The sequence below is a fragment of the Pelmatolapia mariae genome, linkage group LG22, assembly GCF_036321145.2.
Source record: "Pelmatolapia mariae isolate MD_Pm_ZW linkage group LG22, Pm_UMD_F_2, whole genome shotgun sequence".
NCBI classification, from domain to species: Eukaryota; Metazoa; Chordata; class Actinopteri; order Cichliformes; family Cichlidae; genus Pelmatolapia; species Pelmatolapia mariae.
The window spans coordinates 24975154-24990497 of record NC_086245.2 but is presented as its reverse complement, the minus strand read 5'-3'; the positions used below and the strand labels follow the sequence as shown (position 1 = coordinate 24990497).

The window sequence follows — 15344 nt, the reverse complement described above, 5'->3', positions numbered from 1 at the left end:
ATTTATTCATGCTGGTACAGAATAAACCTTGAAGCTGTTGCAAACTCAGCAGCAAAAACACTAATGAAGGCACAAATATAATGATAAACTTACTTGTTGTTTCAGACAGGTTTATTCCACTCCTATGTTCTCCTCCTACTACTGCTCCATTCCCTTTGACGTTGACCTCCATCTTTGACAAAGAATTCGGAAGACTCGGTGAAGAGTTGATGCTGCTTTGCGTCGGCTTCTTGGCTACAGGTGGAGGAACTTTATCACACTTCACTCCATCAAATGTGAACACAGCAGCCTTGGCTTGATCGGACACTTGCATGAGCTCAGCTGCCAAGCTTTGCTTTAGATTTGCCTGAGCGTCGGGGGATGAGGCAGTCTCTATGACAACCTTTTTTGTGCTCCTAGAGAAGATAAAGCTAGCAGTAGAAGCTGGAGACTTGTGCATGTCATATCCTTCGTGTGATTTCCGTGACAAAGCTCCTGGGTCACTGACACAGCTGTATGTCGGTGATTTCACACCCAGTTTGGAGGGCAGACCATCTCTTGAAGACATTGCTGCAGTTTTCATTCGTATGGCTTCCTGTAAGCGCATTGAAGGACTGGTCATTGTCACAGAGGATGATTTAATGGCCTGAGGGGGAGATTTCAGTGACAAAGACTTGCGAATGGGTTTTTGAGGAATGTTTTGAGATCCTTGGATAGAAACTGGGGAATTATCCTTAACTGGTGCTTCCTCATTTGTGGACTTGTCCTCTGGCGGACTTTGCACCTGATCTTCGGTCATGTTGACTGATCTCAGGCGAACCATTTGAAGCAGGGAAGGGGTGACAAGAGGTATGTTAGCATCCTCTTTGGGAATGGGAACACTTTTGTGGCGGGAGAGGAGCTCCTTGGTCCTGGCATCTCGATTTGCTAGGCTGGAATGTCTTCTGAAATTAACTCCATGGGTTAAATTATCTGACGGTAGAGGAGGTGCTACGGGCACAGTCAGAGCTGAAGACTGAGTACTGGTGGACACAGGGGGATCTTCAATTTGCAGAGAAGCTCGCTTCTGGAAACTGCTGGGAGGATCTACAGCTGTGTTTGGTACTGGGCTCTCTGCTCTTCTCATACTTGGTATAAGAGGCGATTCCACTGGTGGAGGCGAGACAGTCTCTAAAACAGATGAAGAAATCTCTTCAAAAGCTTTAGATTTTGGAACCTGCACGTCAACCACTGGTTCTGTGTCATTTATAACTGGTTGTGGAACAGTTGGGTGCAAATCCGAACTCTGTACAGTCTGCACATTAGGGTTGCCCAAATCTGTGACGCAACCAGCCAGCACATCTGGTGCACTGTCGGTTATGATGGATGGAGGAGGAGGCGGAGGAAAGTCAACCTCATCCACTCCATCAAATACAGAGTCCCCTTCCAAAGGAGGTGGTGGAGGTGGCCAGGAGGACTCTACAATGTGGATCTCCTCCTGTACCCTTTGTAAATCATTTGGAGGTGTAGATACTGCTGAGGGAGGTGTTTTCCTTGATAGAGGTGGTGTTGGGTGGTATGCTGGGGGAGGGGTAGGTGGCGGAGAAAACTTATTGATTCTGGGGACCTCTATTGAAAGTGTTTGCATGGACTGGACTTCACTTCTGTCCGTCTCAGCCTTGCTCTCGTCATATAAAGCTGTCACACCTTTCTCTAAAGACGTGTAGTTCTCCACAGATATAGTGACCTCTGCTGTGCCACTCGTTACATTGTTCTCTTTCTCCACTGACTTCTCCGCCAAGACCATTTCCCCTTTGTGCAGTAGTGTCATGGGTTTCTTCATGACAGGAGGGGGATCTTTCTTTGGAGTTGTCCCTTGACTCTCTGGCTCCTTCATTACAAAGCTACTACTCTGTTCTTGCTGCTGAACATCTACGCTTGCCTTTCTTTTGTCCTGGACGAAAGGTGTTTCTTGTTCTGGATATTCCTTACCCTCCTGCACCACATGGACTCTGTCAGGATGCATTGTTGATAGTAACTCAGGCTTTGCTTGAGTTTTGGACAGTTCTATGATAGGTTTGTCTGTAGCTGTTTGAATTTGATCCAAAACCTGCATCTCTTTCCTAGTTTCAGTCTGGGTTCCTGTGTCGTTACTTGTGCTTTCCTGTACTTGTGCTGCTTTTTGTTTAACATTAGGGCAAGGCCCACAGAGGAGCTCAAAGGTGCGTCTGCTGTGGACCCATGTCTCTGGAGGAGGAGGACATGGTGCTTTGACTTTAGGAGGTGGTGGGATGTTCAATAGCTCATTTACTTCCTCTCTAAAAGTTGAGGTATTGTTCTTCAGTGCAAGGGCTTTTGTAGCAACAGTTGGTGAAGATCCCTGTGGAGGCTGATTTAGGGTACACACGGAAACTTCTGTATTGGCAAGCTCAGATGTTCCAGATGATAAAGACGTAACTGAGGATGAAGGAGATGCTGCTGAGGATGAGGCTCGCGACGCTGATCTTTCCGGCTTGACTGGTTTCTTCTTCTGCTTGTCTGGGGAGGTTGGGGAGATCCCTTTTGGAGAAAGCGTTGGCGTGCCACTCTGACTAGAGTAGCCACTAGATGGAGAAATGGTCCGTTCAAATTTCCCATCCTCTGGTGGAACTTTCTGTGGGGAGGAACTAGATTCTGGAGATAGCCCATCTTCATTTGAAGATGCCTTAGCAGAACTCAGAGGATTGGCGGAAGAATCTGGAGAGCTTGACCTAAGGAAGTTTGATACATCTTCGGGTATCTTAGTGCTATTTGTAGAAACCAACTTTGTCTCATCCTCTGGTACAATATTTTCTCTAGTAAATGTCACCTCCCCAGAAGCAGAGTCATTAAGACTTTTGTTATCCACAAGAACCACCCTGGAGTTACCTCTAATCTTATTACTGTGCAGAGAGTTTGATCTACGTGGTGGTGCTGGAGGTTGCTTGGTCTTCATAACTGAAAGGCTACGTTTCTTTTTATTCTTTGCTTCTTCTCCAGCAGCCACCGCCCCCGATTCACCAGATTCTGTTGCTGGTCTTGTAACAAGGTTTTCACCTTTACTGTTAGGGCTGCTAATCGCATGAACTGAGCTACGGAAACTAACAAGGTCCTGATCCCCCGCAGTTTGTTTGGTTTGCCCATTTAGACATACTCTCTGTGAAGAGTTACTGCTTTGTGTGCTACCCTTGGAGGACAGTGGGGATGAGTTTGAAATAATGGTCTCAGAAGACTTTGACTCACTCCAGTTTGACCCTGAAGCTGATGTGGCCAGTGTGGAGTCATTGTGATAATGGTTTGTCTGGGAAGTGTCACCATCTGATCTTCTGGATAGCAAGGGGCTGACTGCCGAGTCCCCAGATGCCAGGCTGCTTTTGCTTACAGTGCGAACACTGCTGCCATGGTTGACACTGCTGCCATGATTGATACTGCTGCCACGAGTCCGGCTGGTACTGCGGTCAATCTCAATGAATTCAATCGATGCTGGCATTACAGCATTAGGAATGATTGTAGACAAGTAAGTGGCCTGTGGAGAGATAGACATCACTGGCCCCTGAAAGAAAACAGAAAATGTTTCACATGTAAATGTGACAAATCGCCAATAATCAACTAGGAATTAGAAACAAAGTTCACACAACTAATTTAAAGACAGTTTTCTTATCTAACAGCTTGATTTAATTCCTACCTGGGGTTCCTGGAGGAAATTAAACATTGAAGGAGATAAAGAGGTGGATGTTGTCATGCCAGGTACTGCAAGAGACTTGGGTCTTAGGTTGGAGGTGGGAAAGAGATGGGAACCAAAGTCCTGGTGGTCCTGGAGATGCTTCCTCACCAGCTCTTCACCTCTGAATGCCTGCTTAGAGTGGAGTGGAGTGGACCATTCTTGAAATATAAAAGGCATATTAAACTTATAACATATATCAAAGCTATTTACAATGAATAGGTTCTTTCTGAATAACTCTTTACCTCCAGCTCTGAAACATGTACCCTTGCTCCCAACTTATTTGCCACTGGAGTCCCATCATCTGTAGAAATGGTGACGACACCTGATGATTGGCTGTTACTGATCTGTGTGTTGGCAGAGACCTCAGTAGAAACAAGCGGCTGAAAGGTGGAGTTCCTGTTTAGGCCTGTGAAGAAGGTATATCACTGTTAGCACCATTAGTAACATGGTAATATAGTTTTAGTTCATCATCAACAAAGAACAATACTTTGAGCGCACCAAGTTCTTTCTGGACCTGGTTGGGAATACCCATGATGGTGGTCCTCCTGGTCTTCTTCCTGCTCTTATCTTGTCTTTTGATTGGATTCAGGGGCTTGAATGTAGAACCTGTAAGTAAAAAAACAAAACTTTCACATGTGCACATTTCAGGCTTCAATATTCTTGTCTGATTTTTCGCCGCACATTAAAAAACTGAATTGTGAATTCTTTGCTTTGCAGGTTGTGCTGTAGAACTGACAAAGCCCATCTCATGTTCATGCTAACTGCTAATTGAAATTCTGTTGACTGTCCTTTTTAGTGATTAATTGTGGTCATTATGACAAATGTGGCAGCAAATTTCAGGTATTCCCACAACCAGGGAGAAGGAGCAAGTTTATGCTAATCCTTCCTAAGAATCTTCTTTCATATTTGCAGCTCTTTAAGGCTCTACCTAAGCTAAATGTTACCACCAACATGCTAGCATGCCTATAATGATTATCCTAGCATATTAATGGGATGCAAGTATGCGGTTAAAAATCTTCTACTTTTTGGTGTAGCCCATTAGAGTCACAATTAGTACCAAACAGTATGAATAAAATGGATGGAAATGTCATTAGTTTTTCAAGTAATACATAACAGATTCTGGAAAAATAAAAACAAATTTAAGAAAAATACTTAATACCTAAATATTCCGAGCTGGCAGCCAGTTTCAGCAGCTTATTCTAAATATGTATGCACATTTTATGATGGCACTCAAGGAAAAGTCAGTGTTTCAACAACATATGTAGGCGCCATGAATATCTATATAGGATTAATGGTAATGTTTCCAGTATGTACTGACATATTTAAGGGAGATGATCAATCTTAGGGCCAGATTGCTGGCATGACTAAAAAAAGTTGTACACTCATTGGACACTTTAATAGTTACATCTTTTGCCTTCAGAACTGCCTTAATTTGTGGCACAGATTTAACAAAGTGCTAGAAACAAAGATTTTGCTCAGTATTGAAATGATAGCATCACGTAGTTGCTGCAGATGTGCCATGATGCAAATCTCCCACTTCATCATATCCCAGAGGTGCTCTACTGGATTGAAATCTGGTCACTTTAGAGGCCATTTGAGTACAATGAACTCAATTTTATATTAAGGAAATCCATTTTAAATGATTTGTGACATGGAATTTCATCCTGCTGCAAGCAGTTGTTGGAAGAAGTGCACATTGTGGTCATAAAGGAATGGACATGGTCAGCAACAATAATCAGCGAGGCTGTGGTACTTAAACAATGATCATTTGGTACTTAGGGGGCAAGAATGTGTGGCAAGAAAATATCCAACACGCCATTATACCACTGCCACCAACCTGAACCACGCTTTCCATGTTATTTATGCCAAATTCTGACCCTACAATCCTAATATGGCAGCAGAGATTGAGACTTGAACTTCAGCAGATCATATTGACCATGTCTACATGCCTAAATGGAATGCTGTCATATGATTGGTCGATTAGATACTTACTTTAACAAGCAGTTGAACAGGTGCACCCAAAAAAGTGGCCAGTAAGAACAGTGCTTAAATACTGGGAGCAGTGAAAGTAAAATATATTAGGCACTTTTCTTCTCTTGATAATTTTTAAGGTTTTTTATAAATATATGATCCGAATACCAATTAGACTCCCTGCATGCACACACAGAATGGCACGCTTTTCCCTTCAGCTGTGATGTGTAGAGCTGCTGTGATGTCTTTAGATGTTTAGAACTCTTTGAGTTACAGAAAAAAATCTTCAGTTGTGCATAAGAGTATGTTAGTATGAGTGTGTGTCTGTGTATTGAGTTCCTCCTCTTTTGATTTCACACCATAACTGCAGAGGCACCAAGCAGCTGGAATGAGACGTGCATGCTAAATAAGTACCCACCTATGATTCACCATAAAGCAGTAAATTCAGGAACAAAGCTCAAACTGCTCTCATGGGCACTATGATTAGCTCCTATTCCTCTAAGATGAAGGCAATACATATCCCTCCTTTCCAAGTTCTACACACACAAGCAGAGCTGTTTCTTGCCTTGGCGGGTAAGTGCAGGTCTAGTCACCGCAGCAAAGGTTACTGTGCTATCAGTATTCCCAGAGGTGGCTCTTGACTCTGGAGATGCATCTCCGTCCTTGGAGTTGATATCCTCCGGATGGAGAGTGTCTGTGGACTGCAGGGATACACACACACCGACACACACAGAGATGTGTAGTTAGGTAGCTGTCTTTGCTTTGAGGAATAACGAGTAAAACGATCCACAGAGCTTTTAGGGCACTTACAGCAATGCTTTCATTGTCAGGAAAGTTCCCTCCATTCTTGTGTTCTGAGAGATCCAAACAGACAAGTTTGAAAAAACTGAAGCTCCATATACAATCACTCTTATATAGACATGAAATCATTTATGTAACCATAGATTTTTTTTTTTTTTTAAAAAGTGGGATATACAAAAATCTTCAGTTTGGGACCGAACCAAATGTTATGTTATGTCATATTGATATCAAGAATCAAATGAATGTGCCTTACCTTCCTGCTGTTGTATCTTGAGTCCCTCTTGAGCTTCAGTGTGCAGGTCTTCCAAGTACTGAGGCCTGCTGCCCTCAATGAAAACATTCTCCTGGTAGTGCTGCGAGGCTGTATAATGGACTGTCAACCTCTTCTGGTCTTCATTCACCTTGGGACCAGCTGTTGATATAATAAGAAAAAATAGTAAAGGTCAAATCTATTTGGTATTTTATACCTTTAAATGCCTGAAATTCACCAAAAAGAATGGTCTTAATATTGTAACGTGCACTGAAACTTCCAGGTATATTATAAAAAACGATTTTTGCACTCCAACCATGTCTTGCAACAACTGTGATGTCTACCCATCACTGTCCTGCTCAAGGGCATGGTCAATCGGATGGCACAGCTAACAACAAAGGCACAAAACCACCGGTTTATGCCTGTTAGAGCAGGGGCTACACACTCACAGAACTGGAGTTATATCGAGTACCTACCAATTTGTTTTAGTGGAACATTTTGTTGTGGAACCCTATTGTGTGACAGAACCTTTATTCACACATATTTTAACATCAGAACTACTAATTTTGGCAACAGCATTTATCCAGAATTATTCAGAATTAAAACAATAGTGAGACATCAACTCTTTGCACTATCCCAATGACAGCAATGGCGTTAGCATAAATACAGACATTTATCAACTTGACAGAGAACTTGCTTCACTTCCACCTGATAAGAATGTGCGTTTATCAGCGCACCTTTAATGCAGCGCACTTATTAAGTCTCCTCATCCAAGTTTGGCATGCAGACATCCCAGTCTGGCCAGGCCCTCGGCAGTAAACTATGGCCTGGCTAATCTCCTGCAGTATCTTGCTTCCTTGTAAACCCCGCAGGGATTACTGCAGATAATCTGTCCGCATGCAAGGATGCTGCAAGAAACCCTGCTGGCAGGACCTCCTGTGTGGGAACTGGACCGAGCTCTGTCTCTCTGCAGGACTGCTTTGCTCAACGTCAAAGGACAGCTAAGGAGCTGATCCCAGCTGACACTGGGTAAGAGGCACCCTGGACAGGTTGCCAGTCCATCACAAGGCAAACAAAAAGAGAGAAAAGCAATAATACAAACCTTTAGCTAACGTAGAATCAACTGACCAAACATGCATGTCTTTGGCATGTGGGATAAAATTGGGGCTTCTTGCCTTCTTGTGTAAACCACAGTGATGGCAGCTACATCACAGTGCTACATCTAGGATTCTGAACCACAAATTCATGAAAATCTGCACAACTGTGTATGAACTGGGAAGTCATTTCCATGGGAAATCAGTCATGCAAATTGGCTAAAATCTTAGCTGAGCAAGGGTCAGCGTGAGGTGTTCCTTTTCCTTCCTTTATTGCTCCCACTGGTTCCCAGTTAGGATGGACTACACTCAGTTTAGTCTATAAACTTCCACTTGACAACTGTGAGCATCTCATGACAATTACTCACATATGTAACACTTTAACCAGTAGCAACAAATAACCGAAGAAGCAGCCCTCCCTGATACTCTGCCAGACCCCTGCAGGAGGTTTAGGGATTTGGGTTGATTAATACGATTCCCCCCCAAAAAGTCAGCAAAGAGCTTTATCTCATTAGACAGGACCTCCAAATTACCTTCAACAGTAATTCTTACACATCGGTGTGTCTGTGTTTGTGAACTGTTGAGGTAGATGTCAGTTAAAATGAAAAACAGTACTTGCTTTTAAGGTATATTTAGTATGATAAAAAGCTTGGTTAAACAATCAATCACAGCAAAGTTACAGAGATTTACTGCAGCCTCCACGTGAGTCGGCACTCACCCTTCTTCTTGAAGATGGACAGCAGAGAGTGGATGCTCTTCCTCAAGTAAACAACCATGCCTACACCAGTGCCATAACAAAACCCAAACTCAGAACGGCAGAGTAAAGCAAAACAGAGTCTAACAAGTCGTCCTTCTGTCAATTTGACCTGCGATTGAGATCCGCATGCCTCGACTGAGGAGGCAGAGCTCGACAGCAGTGATCGCAGGTGCTTCTGCAGAGAGTTGGAGGGACTTGGGAAGGACAAGCGCACAATGAGATCTGCTTTCAGCCCAGCTGCCTTATCCCCGAGTCTGATACCCTCCTCCCTTCCCCCGCCGCTCTCTCTCTCTCGTGTCTGTTTTGCTCACACAGGCTCCCTCCATTGCTATTCCCTCACCATTGTCAAATGATGAACCCCTCCCGCCAGCAAGACGGCTGTCAAAGTTTGGCTTTCAGGAGGCGACCAGCCCCCCACTTCACTCAGTATAGACAGACACGTGTGGAGCTTTGTGCACACACTCCACCAGTGCAAACCCAGTTAAAGCTTCCTTATGCTAATTAAAACAAAGCTACCCATGAAAAATGTTCCAATATAAGAGAGCTAATTTCTGCATATTCTACCATAGATTCTAAAACTACCCGCTTGGTCACTGATATAATCTAAAGTTGTGAAGCTTCTACATCCCTACTGGAAGCCTTCAGCAGTATGCATGTGTCTGACACTGTGTCTCATTATCTAAGGGCTACAGGGGCTGCATTTGACAGTAAAGGTTGTGTCCTCACGCTGAAAAGCTATGCCGTTCCAGCGTTCTGTATGTTTTATTCTCTTATGTCTCCCTCCATCACTTTTTTCCCAGTACCCTCACTCCCCTGCCTGTCTCTGCCAATCTCAACTCCTTTACATCTTTCTATAGTTCTTCCTTCTTCCTGCCTGCCCCTTTAGCCTTATATCTAACAAAGGTCTAATTTGAGTTATAAATAGCTGACAGCGCCTCAGTTCATCATCTGTCTGCGGATGAGTTCCTGCTAATGTTTCCTGACAAACTGCAGAGGGTATGAAATATAACACGGCTTCAGGACAACTCAGTTAATGTGGATTCGGTGCCAAACATACAATCAGCACTGCATCCTGGGATCGCTTTCCTGCTGGTGAAGATGCAGCACTTTGATTCTCTTGCCCCCTGAATGGGTGTTTTCCCCCAATAACAGGGTCACAGCAGGGGGCTACAGCTGGCTTGCACCAGCTGGAGGGTAGTAATGCAATTACCTTCAATCATTCACCTGCTATCCCTCCACATACAGGAATCCTGGCACTGGTAAAATAAAAGTGGAGCTTCTCCCGTAAAGAAATCTGCACCCCAGTGCCCCGGGGTCAGACTGCCCAGCCCGGGGTGCTGGCAGTGGTTCAACCTCAGTGTGGTGAGCCGAGGCTGGAATACACAGAGGCATTCAGGAGCTTTAGACCTGGGAGCCGTGCCAGAGGATTTACTCTGCCACCAGCTTAACCTGTCTCCTCACCTGTCTCCTCACCTCGTGCTCCCACTTGCCTCACCTTTGTCATCTCTCTGTCTTACCCATTTATGCCATATCACACTTTGCACCACATCTTTGCTCTGCATCTCATCTTCAAGTGTCTGGATGACATCACCAGGCAACTAATTCAGTCTCATCACTGTCTAATCCATATTAATATCTTACCAATATAAGACAAGAGAGAGCTTACGGGCATGAGAAAGGAGCTTTGTTGCAAGTCGCAAACGCTCCTTTTCTTCAGATATAAATCCCCTGCACACCCACTCCCCTCACCACAGACCTTTACTACATGCCAGTTTTGGGGGTCTCTGGCCCAACATATGCACCCTTCCCCCTGTTGTTAACTAAGACCCCTCATATCAATATTCATTAGAATGCCTAAAGAGACACCATCTGGTCCTGGTGGAGAGGGCAGAGGGAAGCGAGGGCCTTTGATTCAGTGCACACAACAAACCATTCCACTGCATAAGCTAAACAAAACAGAAACTTGCAAAGGATGAAATAACGGACACTAAAGCCTTTCTAACGCAGGTTTCCAAATCAGTTCAAGGTGTCAGGTCAAAAGATGGAAAAAAAAGCCAAATATTTACTTGTAAAGAGCTAAGTAGCCTACTTCCTTCAGCACTTTTAAATCAACTGGTGTGCCTTTTAGGGGACAATCAGAGGTTGTTTTACAGCCTTGTCTTTGTGAGTCTAAAGATAATATCATAAATCACCAGTGCCAGACTGTTGGGCTTGTTTGCAGGTCAAATAGTCTGTGAAAGAATAATCAGAGCTCAGACAGCCAACAAAACCTGCTTGTTAAAGTCACAGGCACAAAAATACAGCCCATGCTTCATTAGCAACAGTCACATTTAAAATAACGATAACGACTTGGGATGTTATTTTCCTTTTGCCTTCTGATCTTGTATCAGAGCTCCAGCCAGGTGTGTGATCTGCTGAAAAGGTAAAGTGTGTGGAGTTTGGAAGAAAAATGTCTATTTGTTTATTTGAACATGCCATTTTTTTTAAACTCATATATTTAAATTCAATATTTTATGGTTTTTAAGATCTCTTCTCACGCTCATTTGTCATAATAAACCTTCCTATAGGGTTGTTATTTACAGATGTTTGACTGCTGATCAAATAAAACCACACATTCAAAGTTTCTCTGTGTAACCACGTGAAACATTTTTCATGTGTCTTGATGCATGCTCAATCATTCAGGTAAAGAAATCCCAAAAAGTTGATTCAGCTTTTTTATGTATTTAACACAAAATACATGAAAAAATCTTAAATACATTTTCAAACAATTAATTAAATGTGTTATTTGTTAATTTAAATTGGAAATGAATAATATTAATCAGTGAGCAGCATTAGCTAACATTAGCTAACATTAGCTAGTGAGCAACACTAGCTAGCTTAGAAACAGTACTGACCACTAACATCAACAAACAATTCCAACACAAACTCCAAAGTGGCAGAAACACTGAATTACAATATGTCTTTAAATAATATTTAACTACTGATAACATTATCAAGGAAGGAAACTAAGTTGGGCTGTTAGCTGCTACATTAGCAGCTTTGTTTAGTGATGTAACAACTGATTATTTAAGAGGAAAACAATTATTAGTTCTAGTCCTGGCAATATTATTTCCTTTTTATCCTAGAAGTGCACAAGGCTTTCAAACTACACAGGGTTTTAGGTCGGGAACAAAATAAATAATAAATATTGACTCCTTCAATTCCCAAACTATCATTAGAGCCTCTATTTTCATAGATATTGTGTGTAAAGTCTATAATCTGAGCAGATAGATTAGCCCTAATCACAATTAAATGAAATGCATGTGTATTACAACTGTAGCGCATCTTTAAATCCAAACTAATGAGATTAATTAACCCTACTTTTTATCCAAAGTTGCCCGTTTGTAATAAAAAAAATCACTTCAAATATGAAAATAAACAAAACAGACAATAAATTATTAAAAACTTCGAAACTGACCTACTTTACAAGCTGCAAGCATAACAATGTTACTATACACAGCTACCTTATCTCTCAGAGCAGCACACAGACATAAGCTTTTTATGGTTTCTGGTAAACATGTAACACACCCATATAACGTCTTGCTCCACTAGAGAGTGCTATATCAGCTCTGATTCTGCTTGGACTGCAAGTATGAGACTGCAAAAAAAAGCAGGTCATTCGATGAGGATGTTTATAGCAAATACACATGGCCACTTTGTATTGATAGTGGCAAAAGAAAAGCAGCTGAATATAAAATATGACTCCCAGTGAGCTGACCAAGCCCAACCATGGATGCTAACACACACAGAAATAAACACCCTTGATGGAAAATTTTATAATTTCATAGTGGTTCATCACACATCCTCGGCTCACCCTCTCATTTGCTGCACACTGCAGAAATGAGGAGAAGAGAACAACATAGAGAAAAAGGGAGAGACTAAAAAGTGATAGCTGTATTGCTTTTGTCACAACCTCAAAATCCGTATCAGGTGAGCACATGGGCCACTGGACCACAACGAGGTACAGGGTTTCCACTTCATGCCTGGCTGGGTTTCAAAACTGCTTTTGTTTATTACTGGGTGTATGGTTCACTACATTAACACTGAGCTCATTAGAAAAAAAGAGGGGGGGACACCAGGTGACAGTGGCATGTAGAAGTAATGTTTTCCACTGGTTGTGTGTGGCTTTACAAGGCACTTTACATTGTAACGTTAAGACCTTCCAATATTAGAAAGATAATCCCAGCAATCAGAAGACCCCCTATGAGCAAGGACTTGGTGAAAGTGGGAAGCAAAAAAAATCCTTTTTAACAGGCAGAAACCTCCTGCAGGACCAGGCTCAATGTACGCGCATTGAGCCTGGTAAGTGCTAAAGTAAGTGCTTTTAGCCAAAAATCAGATCTGAGTCTCTAAATGCTTTCTTTCAGGCAGTTTTTTGCACTCATGGCTCTGTATGATGTCAGCACAGAAGCCCCACCCACTTTCTGTTCAAACCTTCTGTTTAACAAAAAGTAACCAATTAGAAGACAGCTAGCTCAAAGGGTGGAGCAATGGACTTAAAAATGGATTGTTTTAGACAGTGAATTAACTAAGGAGCTGCTCCAAAGTCCAGTCCAGGATAAATAAGGATGACTCTGAAATGTGAATGACACAAAGCTACGCTAGCAGAGAACAACAACAAGAACACGAGGCTCAAAATGATCATGATAGGCTCCCTTTGAGTTACAGATACAAAACATTCATTTTTCAGCAGTAGATTGTAGCAGAGATAATCAAGCTGGAGTAAACAGAGTTTTCGTTGGAGTCTATTTTCAGTCAGATTAATATACGTTTGCTGAAGTAGTAAATATTTACAGGAGCACAGTGGTGTGTGACTTAAACTACATAGAGCCCAGCATCCAGCCAGTGCAAACACATGGATCTGTATTTTTTCAATGAATAGTCTGTGGACAAAAACTGAACTCTATACCACAGAGTAACACAATCAGGACTTTAGATGACACCTGCCTTGTCTTATGATTCAGCGTTTAGTGATTATCAGCAGATAGAAAGTGTAAGGTTTGCAGTCGATTGAGTCTTCTAAGGTTAATCTTTCCATCCCTGTACACACAAATGAAGCTGCCACAGTACAGGAAGAGAGGGTTAAAGTGTGACCAGCAATAAACCTCCAATCACCCCAACACAGGAGCACACACACACAGGTGTCATTATTCAAGCTGGCTGCTACACTCCTGATTTGTATTCAGCGGTTGTTGTGGTGGACTTGAGTTATGAGCTCCCCTCAGCTTTTAGTTGTGCAGTATTTACCAGGGCGAAGGAGAGATGAAGGCTAGCCCGACAGCCCTTACACACATATCTATTGGAATATTTCATGTATGTTGTGATAATGTGTCTGGAAACATTGCATTGTTATATTGTGCTCATTTATCACTTTATTTATCTGATTACATTTGACATTCAGAGAGTACGAAAAAAAATGCAAACAGACAAAAACGAAAACCTGTACTAAAAAAATCATGGGGATTGTGTGAAGATGACAGCAGAAGAAAGAAAATAGGACTAAAGGAAGGTGGAGAGGGGCGGAGGAAATGGGAAGAGGGCAGGAGGATATGGAGAGGACATAAATCACCGTGTACGGTAAATGTCGCTACCCATGAATCACCCGCATTTCTGATTTCCTCTGGGTGGGAAACAGAGGTGGTGAGCTGAAGAGGGAACATGAAAGGAAGACAGTGGGTTGAATAGATGTGGTGAGGAGGATGAGAAGGGCAAAGGAAACACTGAAGCAAACAAGGATCTGAAGAGTTGTGATCAAAATTATGTCATTGAAAGAGTATGACAGTTTCTAGATCATTTAACTACAGATTATTTGGTTAGGTACAAACATCAATAATGAGCCCAGGTTTTATGCCAGGCAGGCAAAAACTCCCATTTGTCAGCATCACTGGTGACTCAGAGATATGAGATAGGTAGTTTAATGACTAACTTACAGAAAAGCATTTTTACAACCAGGTACAACAATGATTTAGCTCTCTATGAAGAAGAGGTGGGTGATTTTTTTTTCTGTAACATTTGGATTTTGCTAAGGCTAAAAGCTAGCATGTGTACCAACACAGGTAGCACTAACTGATAGCTAGGTTTGCTAGCTATCAGCTAGGTTTACTAGCTATCATTATTTTGGTGATGTTGGTACCTATTCGAGCATTTTTAAAGGAATTATCTGATAAATAATGGCTTGTTGTGTGGTTCTGCCTGCCATAGAAGTTTGGATTTTGGTTTTTGTACATGAAATTCTAGTATTTTATTAGTCTGTAAGTTAGCGCTAATTGGTAAGTATCTATGTCTGTGTTGATCTTATGGCAGTTTATGGTTGGAGGTTGCTAACCAGTCTCGATGGGATTAGCTGGTAACTTTACACTTAACCAAACTTAATCAAATACGGATAACTTGAACTACAACCAGTGATCATTGCTGGAAAGACTCTAATGCTGGTGCTTTAAAATGCAAAGTCCATAGTGTGCTACTGTTCAGCCGTTGCACGTCAAGATTTTAGTTGGTAAATAGGTTTTATGTACAAAACAAAATTTTTACTCATAGTTGAAATATTGTAGTGAAGGTTTAGTGAGTGCCAGTAATAGAATATTTCCAGGTGCTTTACCAGCACTGATCACTTAACAAATTAGGACTCAGGGGCCAACGATAAACAAAAAAACATGTAATAAAGGTGAGATCTCAAACAAATACTAATACAGGTTCTGAAATGTAAAATTGGTTCATTTAGACCCTCTCTGC

The 15344-nt window shown here is 42.1% G+C and overlaps 1 protein-coding gene across 4 annotated transcripts in view; it reads right to left on the bottom strand.

Annotated features, from left to right (window-relative positions):
- nhsl3 (NHS like 3) overlaps window positions 1–15344 on the bottom strand; it is a 41655-nt gene that overhangs the window by 1766 nt on the left and 24545 nt on the right. For 2 of the 4 annotated variants that reach the window (XM_065471193.1, XM_065471196.1), the window contains 7 exons: window positions 6726–6884; window positions 6482–6525; window positions 6237–6372; window positions 4199–4306; window positions 3943–4106; window positions 3662–3832; window positions 94–3529 (listed from right to left, as the gene is read on the bottom strand). In XM_065471193.1, coding sequence (XP_065327265.1) covers window positions 94–3529; window positions 3662–3832; window positions 3943–4106; window positions 4199–4306; window positions 6237–6372; window positions 6482–6525; window positions 6726–6884 — 4218 coding nt within the window. Of the gene's footprint in view, window positions 1–93; window positions 3530–3661; window positions 3833–3942; window positions 4107–4198; window positions 4307–6236; window positions 6373–6481; window positions 6526–6725; window positions 6885–8534; window positions 8799–15344 lie in introns of those variants that run through there. The other 2 variants (XM_065471197.1, XM_065471195.1) reach the window with 2 other exon arrangements.